This window comes from Larus michahellis, chromosome 1, assembly GCF_964199755.1.
Source record: "Larus michahellis chromosome 1, bLarMic1.1, whole genome shotgun sequence".
Classification (NCBI taxonomy): Eukaryota; Metazoa; Chordata; class Aves; order Charadriiformes; family Laridae; genus Larus; species Larus michahellis.
The window spans coordinates 88,648,153-88,664,555 of NC_133896.1; the positions used below are offsets into that span (position 1 = coordinate 88,648,153).

General features: G+C 41.3%; 1 protein-coding gene across 4 annotated transcripts in view; it reads left to right on the plus strand.

Moving 5' to 3' along the window:
• PHF21B (PHD finger protein 21B) overlaps window positions 1-16,403 on the plus strand; it is a 167,903-nt gene that overhangs the window by 102,227 nt on the left and 49,273 nt on the right. For 2 of the 4 annotated variants that reach the window (XM_074590589.1, XM_074590601.1), the window contains one exon: window positions 73-390. The exons of the other annotated variants lie outside the window; for them this stretch is intronic. In XM_074590589.1, the coding sequence (XP_074446690.1) occupies window positions 73-390 (318 nt within the window). The remainder of the gene's footprint in view (window positions 1-72; window positions 391-16,403) is intronic. 4 annotated transcript variants of the gene reach the window in all.

Genomic DNA, 16,403 nt, shown 5'->3' on the forward strand with positions numbered 1-16,403 from the left:
CGGGGGCCGGGGTCCGGCTGCAGCCCGGCGGCTGACGGTGCCGCTTCTCTCTCCCCTTCTCTCCCCCGGCAGAAGCTGGCGGTGCGGAGCTGCCCCGCGGCCCTGCTGGTGGGCAGCGGCGCCAGCGGCAGCGCTAAGCCCGGCGGCGTCCCGGCGCTCCTCAAGGCACCCGGCGGCGGCGGGAGCCCCAGCGGCAGCCCCGGGCAGAGCCTGTCCATCTCCGTCCTGCCGGCCAAGGCTCCCATCGCGATGGTGACGGCGCACCTCAACGGCGGGCTGGGCTGCAGCGCCGCGGGCGTGGAGCCCCCGCAGAGCGCCCCCATCAACCTGCAGACCACGGCCAAGCCGCTCGGCGCCCGCCGGCCGACCGACGTCGGCTCCAACGCCCAGGTAACGGCGGGAGGCAGGGAAGGAGGGAAGGAGGGAGGGAGGGAGGGAGGGAGGGAGAGAGGACGGGGGGCGGCGCGCTGCGGGCTCCGCAGCCGCAGCAGCCGCCGCCGAGGGGGGCGGGCGGGGCGGGGCCGGCGCCCCGACGGGGCGGGGAGGGGCGGGTGCTGGTGGCTGGCGGGGGGGGCGGTGTGGTGTCGGGGCGAGGGGAGGGGAGACCTGCTACTTCGTCCAAGTGCGCTCGGGGTACGGAAGCTCGCCCGGCTGCCCTGAAAGGGGAAGGGCTTCTCCCTCTGGTGCTGCAGGGACCCTCCGCCCCACCGCGAGTGAGGGGGTACGGGGACTCCCTAGCCGTGCCTGGGGCAGAGGAGGTGGAGAGCAGGCAGGGGAGCGGGGCTGAAGGGCGGGACTGCGGGTGTCCGGTGGGTTTGGGGGACAGGCAGGTCCCCTCACCCCTGCCGGCGTGGGCGGGACGCGGGCCCTGATCGAGGAAAGGTGCGGTGAGTGGAGGGGGAGTTGGCTGCTTCTCGTTGCTTGCCCTCAGTTGCCCACCTTTTGTGATTAGGAATAACTTAACCACCTTTTGTGATTAAGGTAGCTTTTTTGATTAAGAAACATTTCTTAAAACCAACAAGGTATCTGTAAAGAAATGTTGGTTGCCACGTTGTGAGCTTGGATACTACTCGTGGGGATGGAGGGTGTCCTGGCTGTGCCGTCCTTTCAAGCACCCGTGGTGTGGTGCCGGTACCTTCTCTCACTTAGGCAGAGGGAGCAAAAGCACAAACTCTATGGGAGCAGGCAGGGTGGCAGGCTGTTGCTTCCAGGTCCAGGTGTTTATGTATGTGTATGTTTAATGCTTATGTTCACAGTAGTCTAAATATGAAATAAATTTATTGAATTAGAGAAAGGAGGGCAAAAGAGGAGGGGGTGCTGTTTGCCAGACACATCGTTTCATGTAGTCCGTTAACAGCCACAAAAGAAGTTTTTACTCCAGGAATGGTGTGTGTCAGGAGAGGGAAATTATGCTAATGAAGTTAAAATGTGTAGAAAGTGTCAAAGCCTTCCCTTCGGAAAAGGGAGTATAAACTATTATTGCTAACATTGGAGATGTGGATTTCTTTTCTGCTTTCTGCACATAGAAGCTGTGGCAGTCTGTTTTTTGTACCTTAATTCCCCTTCACAAGCTCAGGATGTGAATCTCTAAAAATCAGCAAAGAAGAACTGTACCTGAAGACGTTTGTAAATCAGGCTTATGTTGGAATCTGTGAGGCTTTTTAATACCCAAGAAGTTCCTTCTTAAACACCGGAGAGGGAATGACCATCACCTACTGCGTCTGCTAACAAATGGGAAAGCACATCCAACCACTTGAGGAGCCAAATTGTCCTGTCACTTTTTCTGGGGAAATGGCATTGTCTTTAGCTGTTGCACTAAAGCAGCTGTGTGTGGAATTTGGTTTTGAATCTCTTTTCTGTATTCATGCTGGGTAATTTCCTTTATTGAAGGTGTTGTTTATGCTTTATTGAAAAAGATACTTGAAGCTATTTCAGTAGATATTTCTTGGAATCCTGGAACATAACTATATAAATGATAAAGTTTCAATATTTCAATGGTCTATCATTTTGTGAAGGACTATCTTTTACTGTCACTGTCAGGAGGCATAGGAAGAAAAGAATCAAAACAGTGAAGGAAGAAGCTTGAAGTAACATTTGATGTATTTAGCCTGAATAGTGAAATAACAGTCCCAGGGGCTGGAGAACAGTGCAGGTTACAACAGTTAGCTGCAAACTTGTAACTTGTGCAAGTGTTGTTAGAGGAAAAGACTTTCTAATCTGGTAAACTGGTGTGCTGTTGAATTATCCATAGTGCTTCCCATGTACCTTTCCAAAAGGGCAAACTGGTCCCACTTCCACCTTGCACGTCCTCAGATGTGCTGCGGTCAGCGGTGTATTGCAACCTGCTGGAGCTTGTGCACGTGTTTCTGTTCTGTGTTCTCTCAAACCTGAAACCGTATTTGCCCTGGCATCACAACTTTTCTTGCAAAGAACAGCTTCGTTTTGAGCAGAAGCTTGCTATTATTGGAATGGCATGGGAATATTGTTCAGCATTTGGGGTTTGCCTTGGTTTTGATAGACGAAGAGGTCCAGAGTTTCTCTTTAGAAATGTCTGCACGTTGCAAATTTTCAACAACTGTAGTTTTGTGATTTAGTATCTCTGATTATGTTAGTAATTTATGGAAGAAGAAGCTGAGCAATGGCAAGTTTCTGAAGCAGAGGGCTATAGTGGTTTCATCTTTTGAGAATAGTCAGCAGGCATAGATAAAAACAATTAGAAATACTGAATTGTAAATGTAAAAAAAATGCAAGCTGACCTTTGGTCCTAAGCTGTCAAGAAGTTTAGTGCTGGATTGCATGTTAATTATCACTCCTCTACCCAAATGAAATTTGGTTTGCAAGGTTTCTTTTTCTGGTCCAATGTAAAAAAAATCTATTCTTGCTTCATGCTCAGTATTCTTGATTGTTCCCGGAGTGGTGGTTGCAAATCAATAGCAGTAACACCTTAGTTACTAGGATTGTAGTGTCGGAGGAAAATTTCATTGTTGACATCTATTAATAAGCATTTATTTTATCTTCTTTTTTTGTGTGGCATTGTTATAGCTCAGAGAAGTATTTTTTTCTGTTGAAACATATGAAGTTTGTGAGATGGAGGATAATGACAGCCTTCTGCAAACTGGGTTAAGGTGGCAAGCTGATAGTAGTAAATGAGATTACTGGTGTAGTGTAGCCTATTCCTCTGCATCTGCAAAGTGAGGGAAAGGGCAAGGGCATGAAATGTAATGTTATGAGTTTCTGAACAGTGGTTTCTGCTCAAAAGCATTTAAGGGGATCAGGATGTGTATGCGGTCATCTCAAGTGGTATCTAGCAGGAAGAATGAAATGCTAAATGAAACTCAGCAGAAAAAATAGGGCATCAAACACTATAAATACAGAACTTTCAAATATAGATAGGATTAAATGTAAGTTGTTACACAATTTTCATTTGGGCAGCTGCATGTCAGCACTTTCATTTTAGGCTGTTGTTTACCTAGCAGATTTTTAAAGTGATTTTGAAACGTTGTTGACTGTAATGGAAGCCATATCTGCATTGAAAAAAGTATCTAAGTAATTACATGCATAACATTCTAGAGGATTGTTTAGATATTTATCATATGTTTTATTAGAAGCAGGAAGCATTGCGATATTAATAAAGATTGAAGTCTGTAAGCATTGGAAATCATGAGCTTCAGAAACTAGCACTACGTCTACAGTATCCCTTGGCAGCCTTTCAGTGTCAATCCAGTGTATGAAGACATGACTGATGGAGTTACATTGACGAACGTGTACGTGCATGAGTGTAGCTCTTTCTCCTGCTTAGAAAAATGAAGCTTAGAGCTTCATTTGGATGATCTGGAGCAAGTTACATTGGCAAAAGCAGAATTTTGCTGTCATAAGCTGAATTTTGCTGGCATATGCTGTATACATGCTAGGAGTGCTCTGCCTTCAGAGAATAGCTATTGCTGTTCTGTGTAGAGAATGCCCTAGAGCTACTGGATAGTTGTAGGATATCAGCACGTCTGTACCTACAAAGTACTCTCAGTATAAAGAGATTTTAATATAAGCCTCTCAAATTATATTTTTATTGTAATTGTATTTATGTGGTATTTGCTGTTTCCTATCCTAGCCACCATTTCCTGACTGAAAGCAGGATCTGATGTTGCTTTGCTGAAGGACAAAGTCCCATCTGCTGTGCTGGAACAATGTACTGGGTAAAGAAAATGCCCCTCTGCTACCTCCTCATTCTCTTCTAAATAGCAAAGCTGAGGGCCAGCAGGCATCCCAGAACCTAGTTTGAGGAAAGCAGAAAGCCTTTTGGCTGTTTGAAAGACAGTTGGATCAGCCAACTATTGGGAGAACAGGCAAAGAGAGGGGGAATACAGCTGTCAGACCACTCGGCTGCTTTTCAGGAGCTGCAGTGAGAGGAAAAAAGCACTGGAAGGGCCTATCTGCACCGGGCCATGAAGCACCATGATACAGACACACAAAGTTGCTCCACAGAAACGTGGCACAGAGTGGCTCTGCAGAGGTAGTCAGTGTCCTGGAAGCAGTACACGGGTACTGCTCAAGGTAATATTTGCCTCTCAGGCAGCTCCAACTTCTCCAGTTCCAGAGAGATGTTGTTTGCAGCGAGCTTAGCTATTTCCGCGCAGCCCAGTGTTGCTGGCTTTAAACTTACCAATGACCCTGGAGTGAGAGTGCTGCCAGAACTGGCTCTCGCATTGTCCACATAAACAGTATTCTCTGCGTGTACCTGTCATGTGCTGTATGTGCACTGGTCACCTCTCGTAAGTCCAAGAGGCTTCTGAAGTACAAAGTAGATATTAGGTGCAGGAACATTTGGATACTGCTGTAATAAAAGAGCTGTGTCTTATCTGTGATCCTGGTGTGATGCTCTGTCCCCTATTCCTCTATGCGTCTCTTAGAAAACATCTTAGCAAGGCACTGATTCCCCGTCCATCAGGACTCCACAAGCAACGGCATAAAATCTGCCTCCTGCTCTTCTCTGTGCTTTCCTTCCCACACGTGTATTCCCTGGGTCAGCTGGAGAAAAATTTGGCAAGCTTCCCCACGCACATGTGCTGTTGCGTCCTGGGGCTTGTCTATTCAGGGAGGTTATTTCAAAGTAAAACACAGTATGAGGATTTATAGTGCTATAAATTCTTGGCAAGATAGTAAACTGTTCTCCGCAAATGCTTCATTAACTCCACAGCTCAAAGAACTACTTGTATCCGTGTTTAGATTGAGCAGGCTATACGGGTATCCATTTTTTTTTTCAGGAAAAAGTGGCTTTTATACCTGTAGGAGGATGCTCATATATACTTCTTAGCTATCTGTATATTCAATTTACTCAAAAAAACCTGCATTCCAGAAGTTTAAGAACATACCTCTGCTTGTGATGGCCATTCTTCAGAATAATTTATTTGTAGAATGATTTATTACCTTTCTCTTCACCATCCCACCTAATGTGCTCCACTCTGCTCTCTGTAAAAGTGCTTCCTCCATAATTGGAAATCCACCTGCATGTATGACTAAGTCTTTTTGGCTTTTATTTATTATTTGTATTCCAGTAGTACTTAGAGGTTTTATTTATAGATGTATTTATCTATGGCTATATATAGCTTTTTTCTATGATCTGTGTTACCACAGAATCTAAGAACACGGCAATAGTTAATTTATCCTCACAATACGGAGTTATTATGACTAAGGTGCTATTATTCCACATTTTGCTGTTGGAAAATTGAGAAATAAAGGATCCATTTATGCTTCTTCACAGGAAGCTCCCAAGGGTTGCCTTAGGCAGGATCCCTCTATTGGCCTTTTCGGTCATTTTGAGAATGCCTCAGACATGTCCATGCTGCACACATCATCCTTGGGAACAAGAACTGTCCCACAAGTCCGTGGAGCTTGCTACAGCCCGTTTTAGCTCTTGCCACAGCTCTTTACCCATCTGCCTGATACTTCTTGATCTGCTGCTCAGTCTTCAGCATCCACATTGATCTCGGTGTGCCAAGACGCAGGCAGAAATTACAACTAGTGAGCACAGGGAAGGATGCAAAATAAAGATCCAGAGGCTCCATATAGGCCTAGGAAAAGGGAAAAACGAAGATGTTACATTATGGATTGTGACTACCATGGTCATTTTGGCAATCTACAGGAGCATCGGCAGTCTTGTTGGCATCAGAAATGTACCAAAAAAATTGTTGCGTTTCTGGAGTCCATGGCTTCTGGTCTTACCGTCACACCAGTCATATCTTTCTCCAGGTATGGGTTGATCAGTAATGACTTGTGAATTTCAAGATACTGAAGAGTTTTGTTGAGGGCTTACTTGAGCCTCATTTTATCTGGCACTGTGCTGGTTTCTGGATGTCTCTCCTGGAGGAACAGAGCAATGATTGCTCTGTGTGGGTGACAGTTCCTACCGACTTTCCTGAAATTGTGCTGTTTTTTATAATCTCCTCAAACGTGGAACAGGGGCTGGGTCTCCTGCTGGGGCCAAATTAGCACTCAGAGCTGTCTGCCTCCGCCGGTTTGTGAGGGAAACTTGGTGTGGTAACAGTGTTCTATTACAAATAACAATGCAGGAGAGAACTACGCAGAAAGCCTGTGGCAGGAAGATTTTGAACAGGAAGGCCCAAGGATGAGATAGTTGTGGTACTGCCCATGCCGTCACGCCTGTGGGTTCATAAACCAAAGCTATTGTAGACAGAGGAATTCTGAAGTATGGTTCTACTAGACAGTGTTAGAGGAACCTGCTCTAAGAGCTCCTAAGAACCAAAATCCTTCTCTAGGATTGCACTTGAGCTGCTGTGAAGAACAGTAGCATAGATAGGAAATTTTGCGTCAAAAACTTTGCAGAGATTATGACAGGCAGAGGTAGAGACTGGGATACTCTGAAGTATTCCCTGTCGTACATCCCATTGGAAATTCTGCTTGTGGTACCTGGACCCAAGTGTCTTGCCTGCGGACTCACAGATGCCCTCATAGAGCAGAGAGTTGAAGCAGAGTCTTATTAGCATATTAACTACTTGATTAGCCATCTTGTTTGGTCTCCGTGGCAGGCACTGAAGGCATACCTGTTGGAGATCATATAATGCAAGCAGGAAAGACAAAATTTGGGGGGGAATCAGAGTGCAGAGAGATCAAGTGACTTCTGGGGCCACACAGCAAGAGAGAGCCCAGATTCATCCATCACAGCCCTACATTTTGTCCAGTGGACCACACCTCTCAGGCTTTCAGAAGCCACACTGTGAGAATGAGTAGGACAAAGACATTGGATTATTTTAGCTGTGGACCTCAAAGGATTCAGTATCACATATTCAGTCTCCTGGATCATCCTTTGATAGCTTTAAGGCAAGTTATGAGTAGGACAAAGACATTGGATTATTTTAGTTTTGGACCTCAAAGGATTGAGGGGACTGAATATCCCATATTCAGTCTCACGGATCATCCTTTGCTATCTCTAAGGCAAGTTATCTTCAGGAGATATTTGTAGATATAGAAGAGGAGAGGTGGCTCATCCAAGTTAAATTAAAAAGAATAATAAAGAAAAAGACAAAGAGAGGGGGAACCCCAAGGATTCACAGCCCCCGACACCATCCAGTGATCTGTCATTGAGGCTTTACTAACTTTTAACTCTACCATTAGAATGTTGTAAAAAGCATGGTAATTTTAGGAAATGGATTACAGAGTATGCATGTCAGATTCTGCTTATATTTACACCATCTTAGTTGCAGATTTATTAAGGGAGGCACATGAATTTACTCCATATTTAAATATGGGTAGCTAAGAGCAGGATTTGGCCTTCCTACTCTGATATATACCGCATAAAAGCACTTTAAAATTTGTATTTCTTGCTAAATAGCATAAAATTACATCCTTTCAGGTTAATTAAACCGTTTTGCAATGCTGGTTGCTGTTGATGGGATATTTAAATGTCAGATTCAGAATAAGCACTTATGCTTCCTGATTATAAATGGCTTCCTTTTAAATATCCCAGACATACGTATATGGTCAATACATCTAAAGTGCGTGGATTTCTGCTTTTCTCAGTCTGCATTTTCATTTGGTCTACAATAGGGTCAAACACTCACTGGTACCAAAGACTAAATAAAGACTCTCAGTGAATGAATGAAACCTGATTAGGCCCAACATGGTATTCCTTACTTAGCCAAAAATTTCCAGTGAAGGCAGTGGAGTATTCAGCAGGAAAGGATAAGCAGAAGTGGACTCACACCGACTGTCGGACGCTTTGTTGTAAGAATGTAGGAGCAACCTTTCCAAATTTGCTTCTGTGAGGACTGGCAAACAAACACCACGCTGAAAGAACTTAAATGACCAGGAAACAACAGCAAGTTCCAGTTTTGGAGACTGTAATATGGTCAGTCCCCTGCAACCTTTGTGTCACTAAAGTCCTCTCTGCAGATTGATGCGAAGTGGGATGTAGGAATGGGTGTGCTACTTCAGTATTCATGGAATGGGTTTTCCTCCTGCAAGTTTCTGCGAAGAGTCTCTACAGAGGAACAGGAGTGGAAGGAAATTTACTAAAACAGCTTTTGTTTTGGCAATGATTCCTGATACTGCAGAAAAATGACAGAGCTCTCAGCCTGTTTGTATATCTAGGTCCTTATAGCCAGAAGTAATTAATTAGCCTGTATATAGAAAACCAAACAAGAGAGACCAGGTTAAAGGAGGGAAAATATTTGCCTGAATTTGATGCCTTTTCCTGGGAGCTGCTTTAAGTTCCTAATAAGGATAGTCCTAAATATAGGCGTATATAGGCAGTCCCCCTATGGAAGTTTCTGTGGTATTTTTATACATATATTTTTACATCATCTGTGTAAACAAAGTTCCGAGTCCCTTGTTCTAATGGTGAGAGTTTATAGCACATTATTGTTTTGACACTAATCAGAGTAGCTCCCATGGAGAGCTTTGATTCACTTCAGAAAACCAAAGAATGCTCTAAAAATGGTAATACACTGTAGCTATTTCATTGTAATTGGAGGCTGTCTGTGTCTCACAGAAATTACCAGGCAAGCATTCTTGAAAACGTCAGAATTTTCACGTTACTTCTATTTAAAATGGGGGAGCAAGAATGCGAGGGGATGGATAGAAAATTTGAGGGCTGTGTGATTCAAACTTGAAATGCAGTTTGTAATAATTCAAGATGATCAACTTTGGGGGTGGGGAAATCATCTCTTAGGTTTTCTAAATTACAGGATGCATAAAACCATCCACTTACTCTACATGTAGTGTTACTTTAATAAAAGGCACCACTTTAGGAAATGAAAGGCTCTGGAATATCGCCAAATGTCTTAGTTCTGTTTATCGTCAAAAGGTGGGGTTTTTTCATTATCCACAGAGTTTGTGGGGTAGTTGAATAATTTGCAGGAATTTGAGTGTTTGATACCAGACTGCAAACTCTGTATTTATCTTCTTTCAATATTCATATTGCAAATACAAGCATGATAAGATTTCCTGTTGGTGTTCTAACTGTATCAGGATTCGGCAATTGGTCTGCTACTAATCTCATAATGTGCATTTGTGCCTTTGTTTAAATTAATTGGAAAACTGTACCAGAAAATACTGCTCTTAAATTATTTTATGTATAAATGGGGAGGGAAGAGGGAGGAAGAGAGAGAGACTAGAAGCTGTAAATACAGTGTGCTGATGAATACTCAAGTAGTAAATAGAAATATCTTAGAAGTCATTCCTGACAGTAATAAAGGCAGCAATTTGATTTCATCTGTGGATAATAAACTGGTTTCACATTGCAATAAAAGTGGTGCTTATGTTATATTAATATTTATTAGCACTTATTGATGTTAGGGTTTAGTTGTTATCTTTTCTTCACATCACAGCCATTTTATAAAAATTCAAGTTAAATTGCTACACAATAAGCAATTAAAAGTGTTTGTGTATGTGACAGAGAGAGAAAAAAAAAATCTGTCTGTGGAGATATTCCTATACGGAAGGGCAGACCCTCACTGCCTAGGAATCTAGAGAGTTGTGCTCAAAATGATGGAGTTATGTGAGTTTCCACTGCTTAAAGATTTGGCTCTCTGAATGCATATTTCAACACATAAGCACTGTTCTGCTGCTTATGTCAGAATTGTTTGTATGGTTTCCTGTTGTTTAATGATGTATTTTTGTATTCCTTGCTTTGACTATGTGCAGTGCCTCAAAAAGGTAAGAGATTGTGTATTACATTCAGCGGCCTTTTTTGTGTGACGTGTGAAGGATTGCTAACTTGTAGGATAATGTGAGTCAGAAAGTGATCTGATCCAAATTTAACCAAATTTGTTCATCTCTAAATTTAGAGAATAGCTGAATGGCAAGACAGATATATTTCAATTTCCATCAGTGACAAGGACAGAGTGTTGGCGGATTCCTGTTAACAGCTATATCGTGTGTTTTTGATACTCATATATGTGTGTATGGGTGGGAAAAGACTAGTTACTAACTTTTATTTATCGTGAGCCTGTTTCTTCTTTGACTGCTTTTAAATCACACTTGGGCTTGATGTTCCTTCAGTGCAGATAATTCTTGTGCAGACGGTGCGCTGTAGTCTTGAGTCACGTTTTTGCCCTCTGAGTAGAAAGACTTGCATTGGACTTGGATTTTTATCATTATGAAAACTGAAACATAGACCCTTTTAAAATAAGACAGGTACCAGGCAAGGTAAGACAAACCAAAATTCTTTTTGTTAATCTTACAATCAGGTTTCAATATCAATAATTTCAGAAAACAGGTTCAAGTTTATCCTTCACTTGAGCATAACCCTGAGTTTAACGTGTATGTAATTCACATGTCTTCAGTAGGATTAATCATGTGCTTGTAACTGGATTTGTATTTACCTGCTTTTCTGTGCTGGGGTCTTAATCTTTTTGATTATTCTAATTCTTTGGCCAAATATTGTCCTTGGAGATTTGACCAGTGAAAGCAAGAACATGTCCCTACTGCTTTTATACAAGACATTTAATTAATGGGTACAACTATGGTTGGTTTTTGTTTTTTTCCTCAGTGAGATCCTTATAATAGACCTCTGTTTAGCCTATTTCTCATGTTTGATTTTATTAAGACCCCAGTTCAGTGACTGTGTCATCAAATTTGCACGTGTGGTGATGGATTGTGATATTACAAACAATTTGATTGTTGCATCCCTCACTGAATCAAACAATGAGGCTGGCTGTATTGGAGATAAGTTCATTTTTACATGCAAGATCACTGAACTAGCAGTGACTGAATAGGTAATACCAGAAACTACATAACAGCTTTGTTAAGATTTAAGTAACATTGTGTTTCCTGTAGTTTGCTGAAGTGGTAGTGATGATTTGAGGATCTTACTTTAAATCTTTACTGTCCTTACGGGTGTAAAATAAAAACACAAGTCAGCCTTGTTTAGTTTAATATGTTAATTTCTCTTTAAAGGATCAGTACACTAAAATATTTTTAAAAGGACAGCTATCTTAGCATAACAGTAATGAGAATATTGTAGAAATTTGCAGGGATTACTATGGGGTATGATTTTAGAAGACTGTATGTGGTAATTAATTAGCACTTGCTCTAATAAAATCACATCACTCTATTCGCTGATTTCACAATGTTTTCTTCACAGTGAAACATTACTATATTAATTTTCCCTTGCACTTGTCTTCTTAAAATATAAGCCAATAATCTATATTCTGTCGACTTGTTTTACTTTTTAACGTTTCTTGTTATATGGAAAATAAGACACTGCATTTGTTAGTGTTGCTGGAAAAGCCCAACCTCTCTAATAAGTGTGAGAAGATAAAAAGCTTCAGGTTTCTGCTATATCCGTGTTCTTAATGTGGGCTTTAAAGCCAGAGTAAGTGGCTTTGAACCACCACTGTTATGGCTCAAAGTGTTTACACTTTTTTTTCAAGTCTTGCGGAGTATGAGTACAAACTCTGTTTCCTCTAGCCTGAGTCCAGAAGTTCTTTCTGAATTTATAAGTTATTACATAGCACCAGAATTAACCTATGTCTTGATATACATGATGTCCTCAATTAATTTAAATGCGTAAGTCTTGTTAATAACAAAGTATTACTCAACAAATTTTATGAGCATTTTCAAATGTGTCAATTTGGAATATCTCCACAGAAGTCAAGTATTGTGAAGCTAGATTCATACCAGCAGAGTTAATCTACAAGATTACATCACCAGCATGTATCTAACCATTTTCCTAATAAAATACTGTAAATAAGCTTAGTATGGTATTATTTTATTACATTTTCTTTGAAAAGGAACTTTTAATTTTTAAAAAACCCATCTTTGTGACCTGTTCATCCTAATTTTTATGATTTTTCAGTTTACAGTGTCAGGGTGTAGATTATACAGAACTTTCATGTCTGCAATTAGAAGATTAACTGAAAATCTGAGCAGCATCCCTTACCAATGTTTTACTTTTTGAGCTGATGGCATGATATAAATAACCCAGTTTGAGTAAAAGCCAGTCAGTCTAAAAAATTAATAGACATCTCAGGTAGTAATTTTCTCTTTGTATCCCTCTGGCAATTATTTTGGATTTAAGATACAGTTTTTCCCCTTTTGGCTCTGGGAATGACTGGGTTGAAGTCCTGATCTTTGCAGTTATCTCCATATGGATACATGCACAGACCTTCATTGAACTGAGCTAAGACTCATAAAGGTTCATGGTTCTGCCTTCATGAAGACGTTATCATTGTGCTGTCTAATTTGCAAAGTATGCAAACTGAAAACATGGGACATATTTTCTCCTTATGTCTTTAATTTCTAGCAAAAGAGATTTAGACTAGATCTTTGGAATTACTTCAGTGTTGAAGTGCACCTAGCTGTCCGGAGTTCAAAACTTAGATCCTCAAACTCTGCTCAGTAGCTTTCAAGTTTGGACCCAGGTGAAATCCATAAATGCCTCTATTTCTACTTCACATATTCCCTACGCACCAAAATGTTTGGACTGGGGCATTGTAAGAACTGCTGTCATGTTAACAGGGTTGAATAACAAGGTGGCACAGGTTTCTGGGAGTGTGTTTTGAATGAAAGTGGTTGAACACAGATTAGTCTTCAGGAGGGAGCTCAGGGAGGTGAATCCCAATGGGAATGAAGCAGGTCTTCTCTTTCAGAGCAAAGTACCAAGGCCTGGGGTCAGTAATGCAGTAAAACATTCCCATGGAGAACATCTATCTAGTCATCTATCTTCTGCCCTAGAGTGCTGGTTTGCAAATTTCTTCCCAAGGAACCTCGTCACACTCTTTGGATACTCTACACAGGGAAACGTGGATGCCTAATGAAGAACTGCAGTAAGACGCGTAAGAGCTGGACATTGTACCATGCAATACCTTCATGCGTTTGTGGATTCAGTTCTAGGCAGTGAGTTGTTGACACCTCAAAGGTGATGTTTCTGGGCTTGCCGAGAAGCAAACCTTCAGGTGTCCAAAAATATTAATGTTAAATCTGAAGCACATGAGGATTTTACTGTCTTTAATGCTTGACAGCAGCTGGGTGGAGGGGGTGGTGAAAAGATGATTTTGAATTCTTTAGCTGAAGTCAGACAGGGGCACGTTGGGGCTTTTTCTGAAACTCAGCCTACTAGGACCTTGGAAGATGTCCCAGTATCCAGGTCTATCTGGGACATCCTAAGTAGGAGCCAGAGATAGTCACACGGGCTAGATAGTAGACCAGAGTTGTGGTTTGATTTTATTCCGATTTTCTTCTTATAATTTCTGCACTCCAGAAACAGATAAAATTTCTAGGCTTGGAAACAAAGGAACCTTTGCTGACTTTAGTGTTTACAAGGCTGGTTCTGCGAGCACTAATATTAACGTAGCATCTCAGGAAGAAGAGGAGATTTTCTACTTACTAACTCTAAAATTTCCTGGATCTGTCATTGTAAGGAAACACTAGTGCTCACTTTGATATGTTTACAACTCTGGAAAAATATTATGTGTAATATATTGTTATAGGTTCTGAAGTGTATGTTCATGTATTCACATACATGTAGTGTATATATATGTATCTTACATATATATTTATGAATTTATTTATATGAGCATAAATTTGCCAAATCCTGTTACTGTCTGAACAAGTCAACATAAAAGAACAGTCTTTTTATTTGGCTCATCAAAGAATCAATTACATTTGTAAGTGAATACTGTAGAGTTTATTACCATCCAAAACTAAATAAGGTGCTGCTGTATTTTGGTATTTTCTTTTAATTAGAAGGTGGCACCCACATAGCAATATCTGCAATAATTTTTCACAGCTGCAATACTACAACTGCGGAATACCAAAGCTAAGAATTCAATAGCAACGGTAATTCAGCCATACTGTACTAAAGCAGTATTTTCCACTGGGTTTTGTTGATGGGTAAGTGGCTCAATATTGCTGAGTAGTCTGCCTAAAAAAAAAATAACGCAAGCTTATGGGATGTTCTGCACATTTGAATTAACATTTCCTGGGAAAGTTATTGCTTCCTTTTTTCTAACATTATGTTAACAGTAGAATTTTAGAATCAGTCATATTTATACACGCTTTATATGGAATTCAGGCAAAGCCTTCATGTTCCTTCCCCAAGTTCTACGCTCAGGGAAGTTGCTTTTGGTAACAACATCCAGTTATTATGGCTGAACTGATTTAATAGCTTCCTTTCTCCAAAAATGTTGGAACCATCATTCCATTTTTCTGTTCCCCTGCCTTTGTGGTCTTTGTCTTCCCCTCCCTCCCCCGCCAGCTAAGAAAAGTGGCTTTTTCCTTAGCCTTTATTCTGTTGCCTGTTGGATACTTTCCTAAGCTAATTCAGCTAGCAGAAAACTTTCTTTATCCTGGTTAGCAAGCTGAATTAGCTCAGCTCAGGTCCTGACAAAAGGGACTGTGTGGCAGCGAGCAATTAGATCATCTCAGGCTGTCACTTCCCTCATGTTTTCCAGTTCTTCAGAGCGACTAAAGAATGCATAATAAAAACTCAGAGCAAGAACTGCAAAAGTAGCTCTGAGCCCTCTAAGTGCTAAGGTGGAATGATTTGGAAGATGATCTTAATTTTTCAGTAGCTGCTAATAAACTGCATGGGCCATTCTCATAGGTGAGGATTCCTAAATCACTAAGGAATGATGGTCATTTCCTCCTTTGTTTTTCCTCCCCCTGCCTTGTCTTCCCATACCCTAATCCTCATGTCCTGCAACTGGGGTAAGCAGTAGTACTTTAGCAGCTGCTGAGCCTCTGGTGAAGATTTTCACTCATGCTTGAACTCTCTTAAGGGTGAGGCTAGAAACTGCTTTGTGCGACACGCTGTGCATGCATTTTTCCCTTTACTCGGAAATATTTCTGCAGACTGTGATGAGAGAATAAGTAATTTGAAGACATTAGTCATTAAAAATAACATCAACCAGGAACAGTTTAGTAGTTAAACAGCAAATCTTTTATGAATCAGCTGAGCTGATTCAAAAGTGACTATAGGTGTGATCACAGCTGCTGAGTGGTGGTGTTGCAACTCGGTGAGACTATACTCATTTGTGCAGGAGGTGGAGACTTAATTGAATACGATTTCTGAATAAAACTTCAAATCACAGAACAGATATGTGCATGCTAATGCAGTTCACGTAGCCAAACTTTCTACCCCCCTCCCCCCCCCGCCCTAAATTTAGAATGTGGTCTAATGACTGTGGAAAAATCACGACTATTTCCTTTGATAAACATAAGGGTGCCTTAAAAAATACTAACCAGTAAATAAAATAATGTGTAAATAAAATAAGCTGTGTTTAAGAACAGGTATTCAGCACAGCTGTCTATCCTCTTGCATAAGTAACCAGTGGGATTTCTAAACCAGGAAAACTCATGAACTTTATTCATCATGTTTTTCCTTTGCCTGAATACATACCCGCAGTGTGTTCAAACAGAATTTGTATTTTTGAGTTTACCCAGATGGGAATGTGCAAGTGGTAAGAAGTAGAGACAGTGGTCTGAAAAGTCAGAGAGCTCTGGTAAAAGCAGAGATAAATGAGATGGTGCTCTGAAAAGCTTAAGAGACGTGGTAAAAGCAGAAAACTGTTTGCGTTATCTCTGCATATGCTCCTCTGATACCCTCATGAGCTTTGATACCACTGTGGGTTTCCTTGCAGGTGAGTGGTGGTGAAAGGGTTGAGTAGGAATACCTCAGCAGCAATTAAGAATTTGGTCACACTGTGGTTTTCAAAGCAAATTTGGAATTTAAGGTGGCACCTTGCATCCTGCTGCTTGTTGCTATCTGGGTACTGGGCCTTGTAATGGGCAGTGACAGCAATTGTAGGCTGTTTCAGTGCAAAGGCATCTGGCATAGTTTGAGACATCATTAATTGGCTATAATGAGGGTTGGTTTAAATGGTATTTTTAGTGCCCGTAGAAAGGATGGTTTCAAAAATACCGATATTTTAAAAAAGCAACAGGACTTG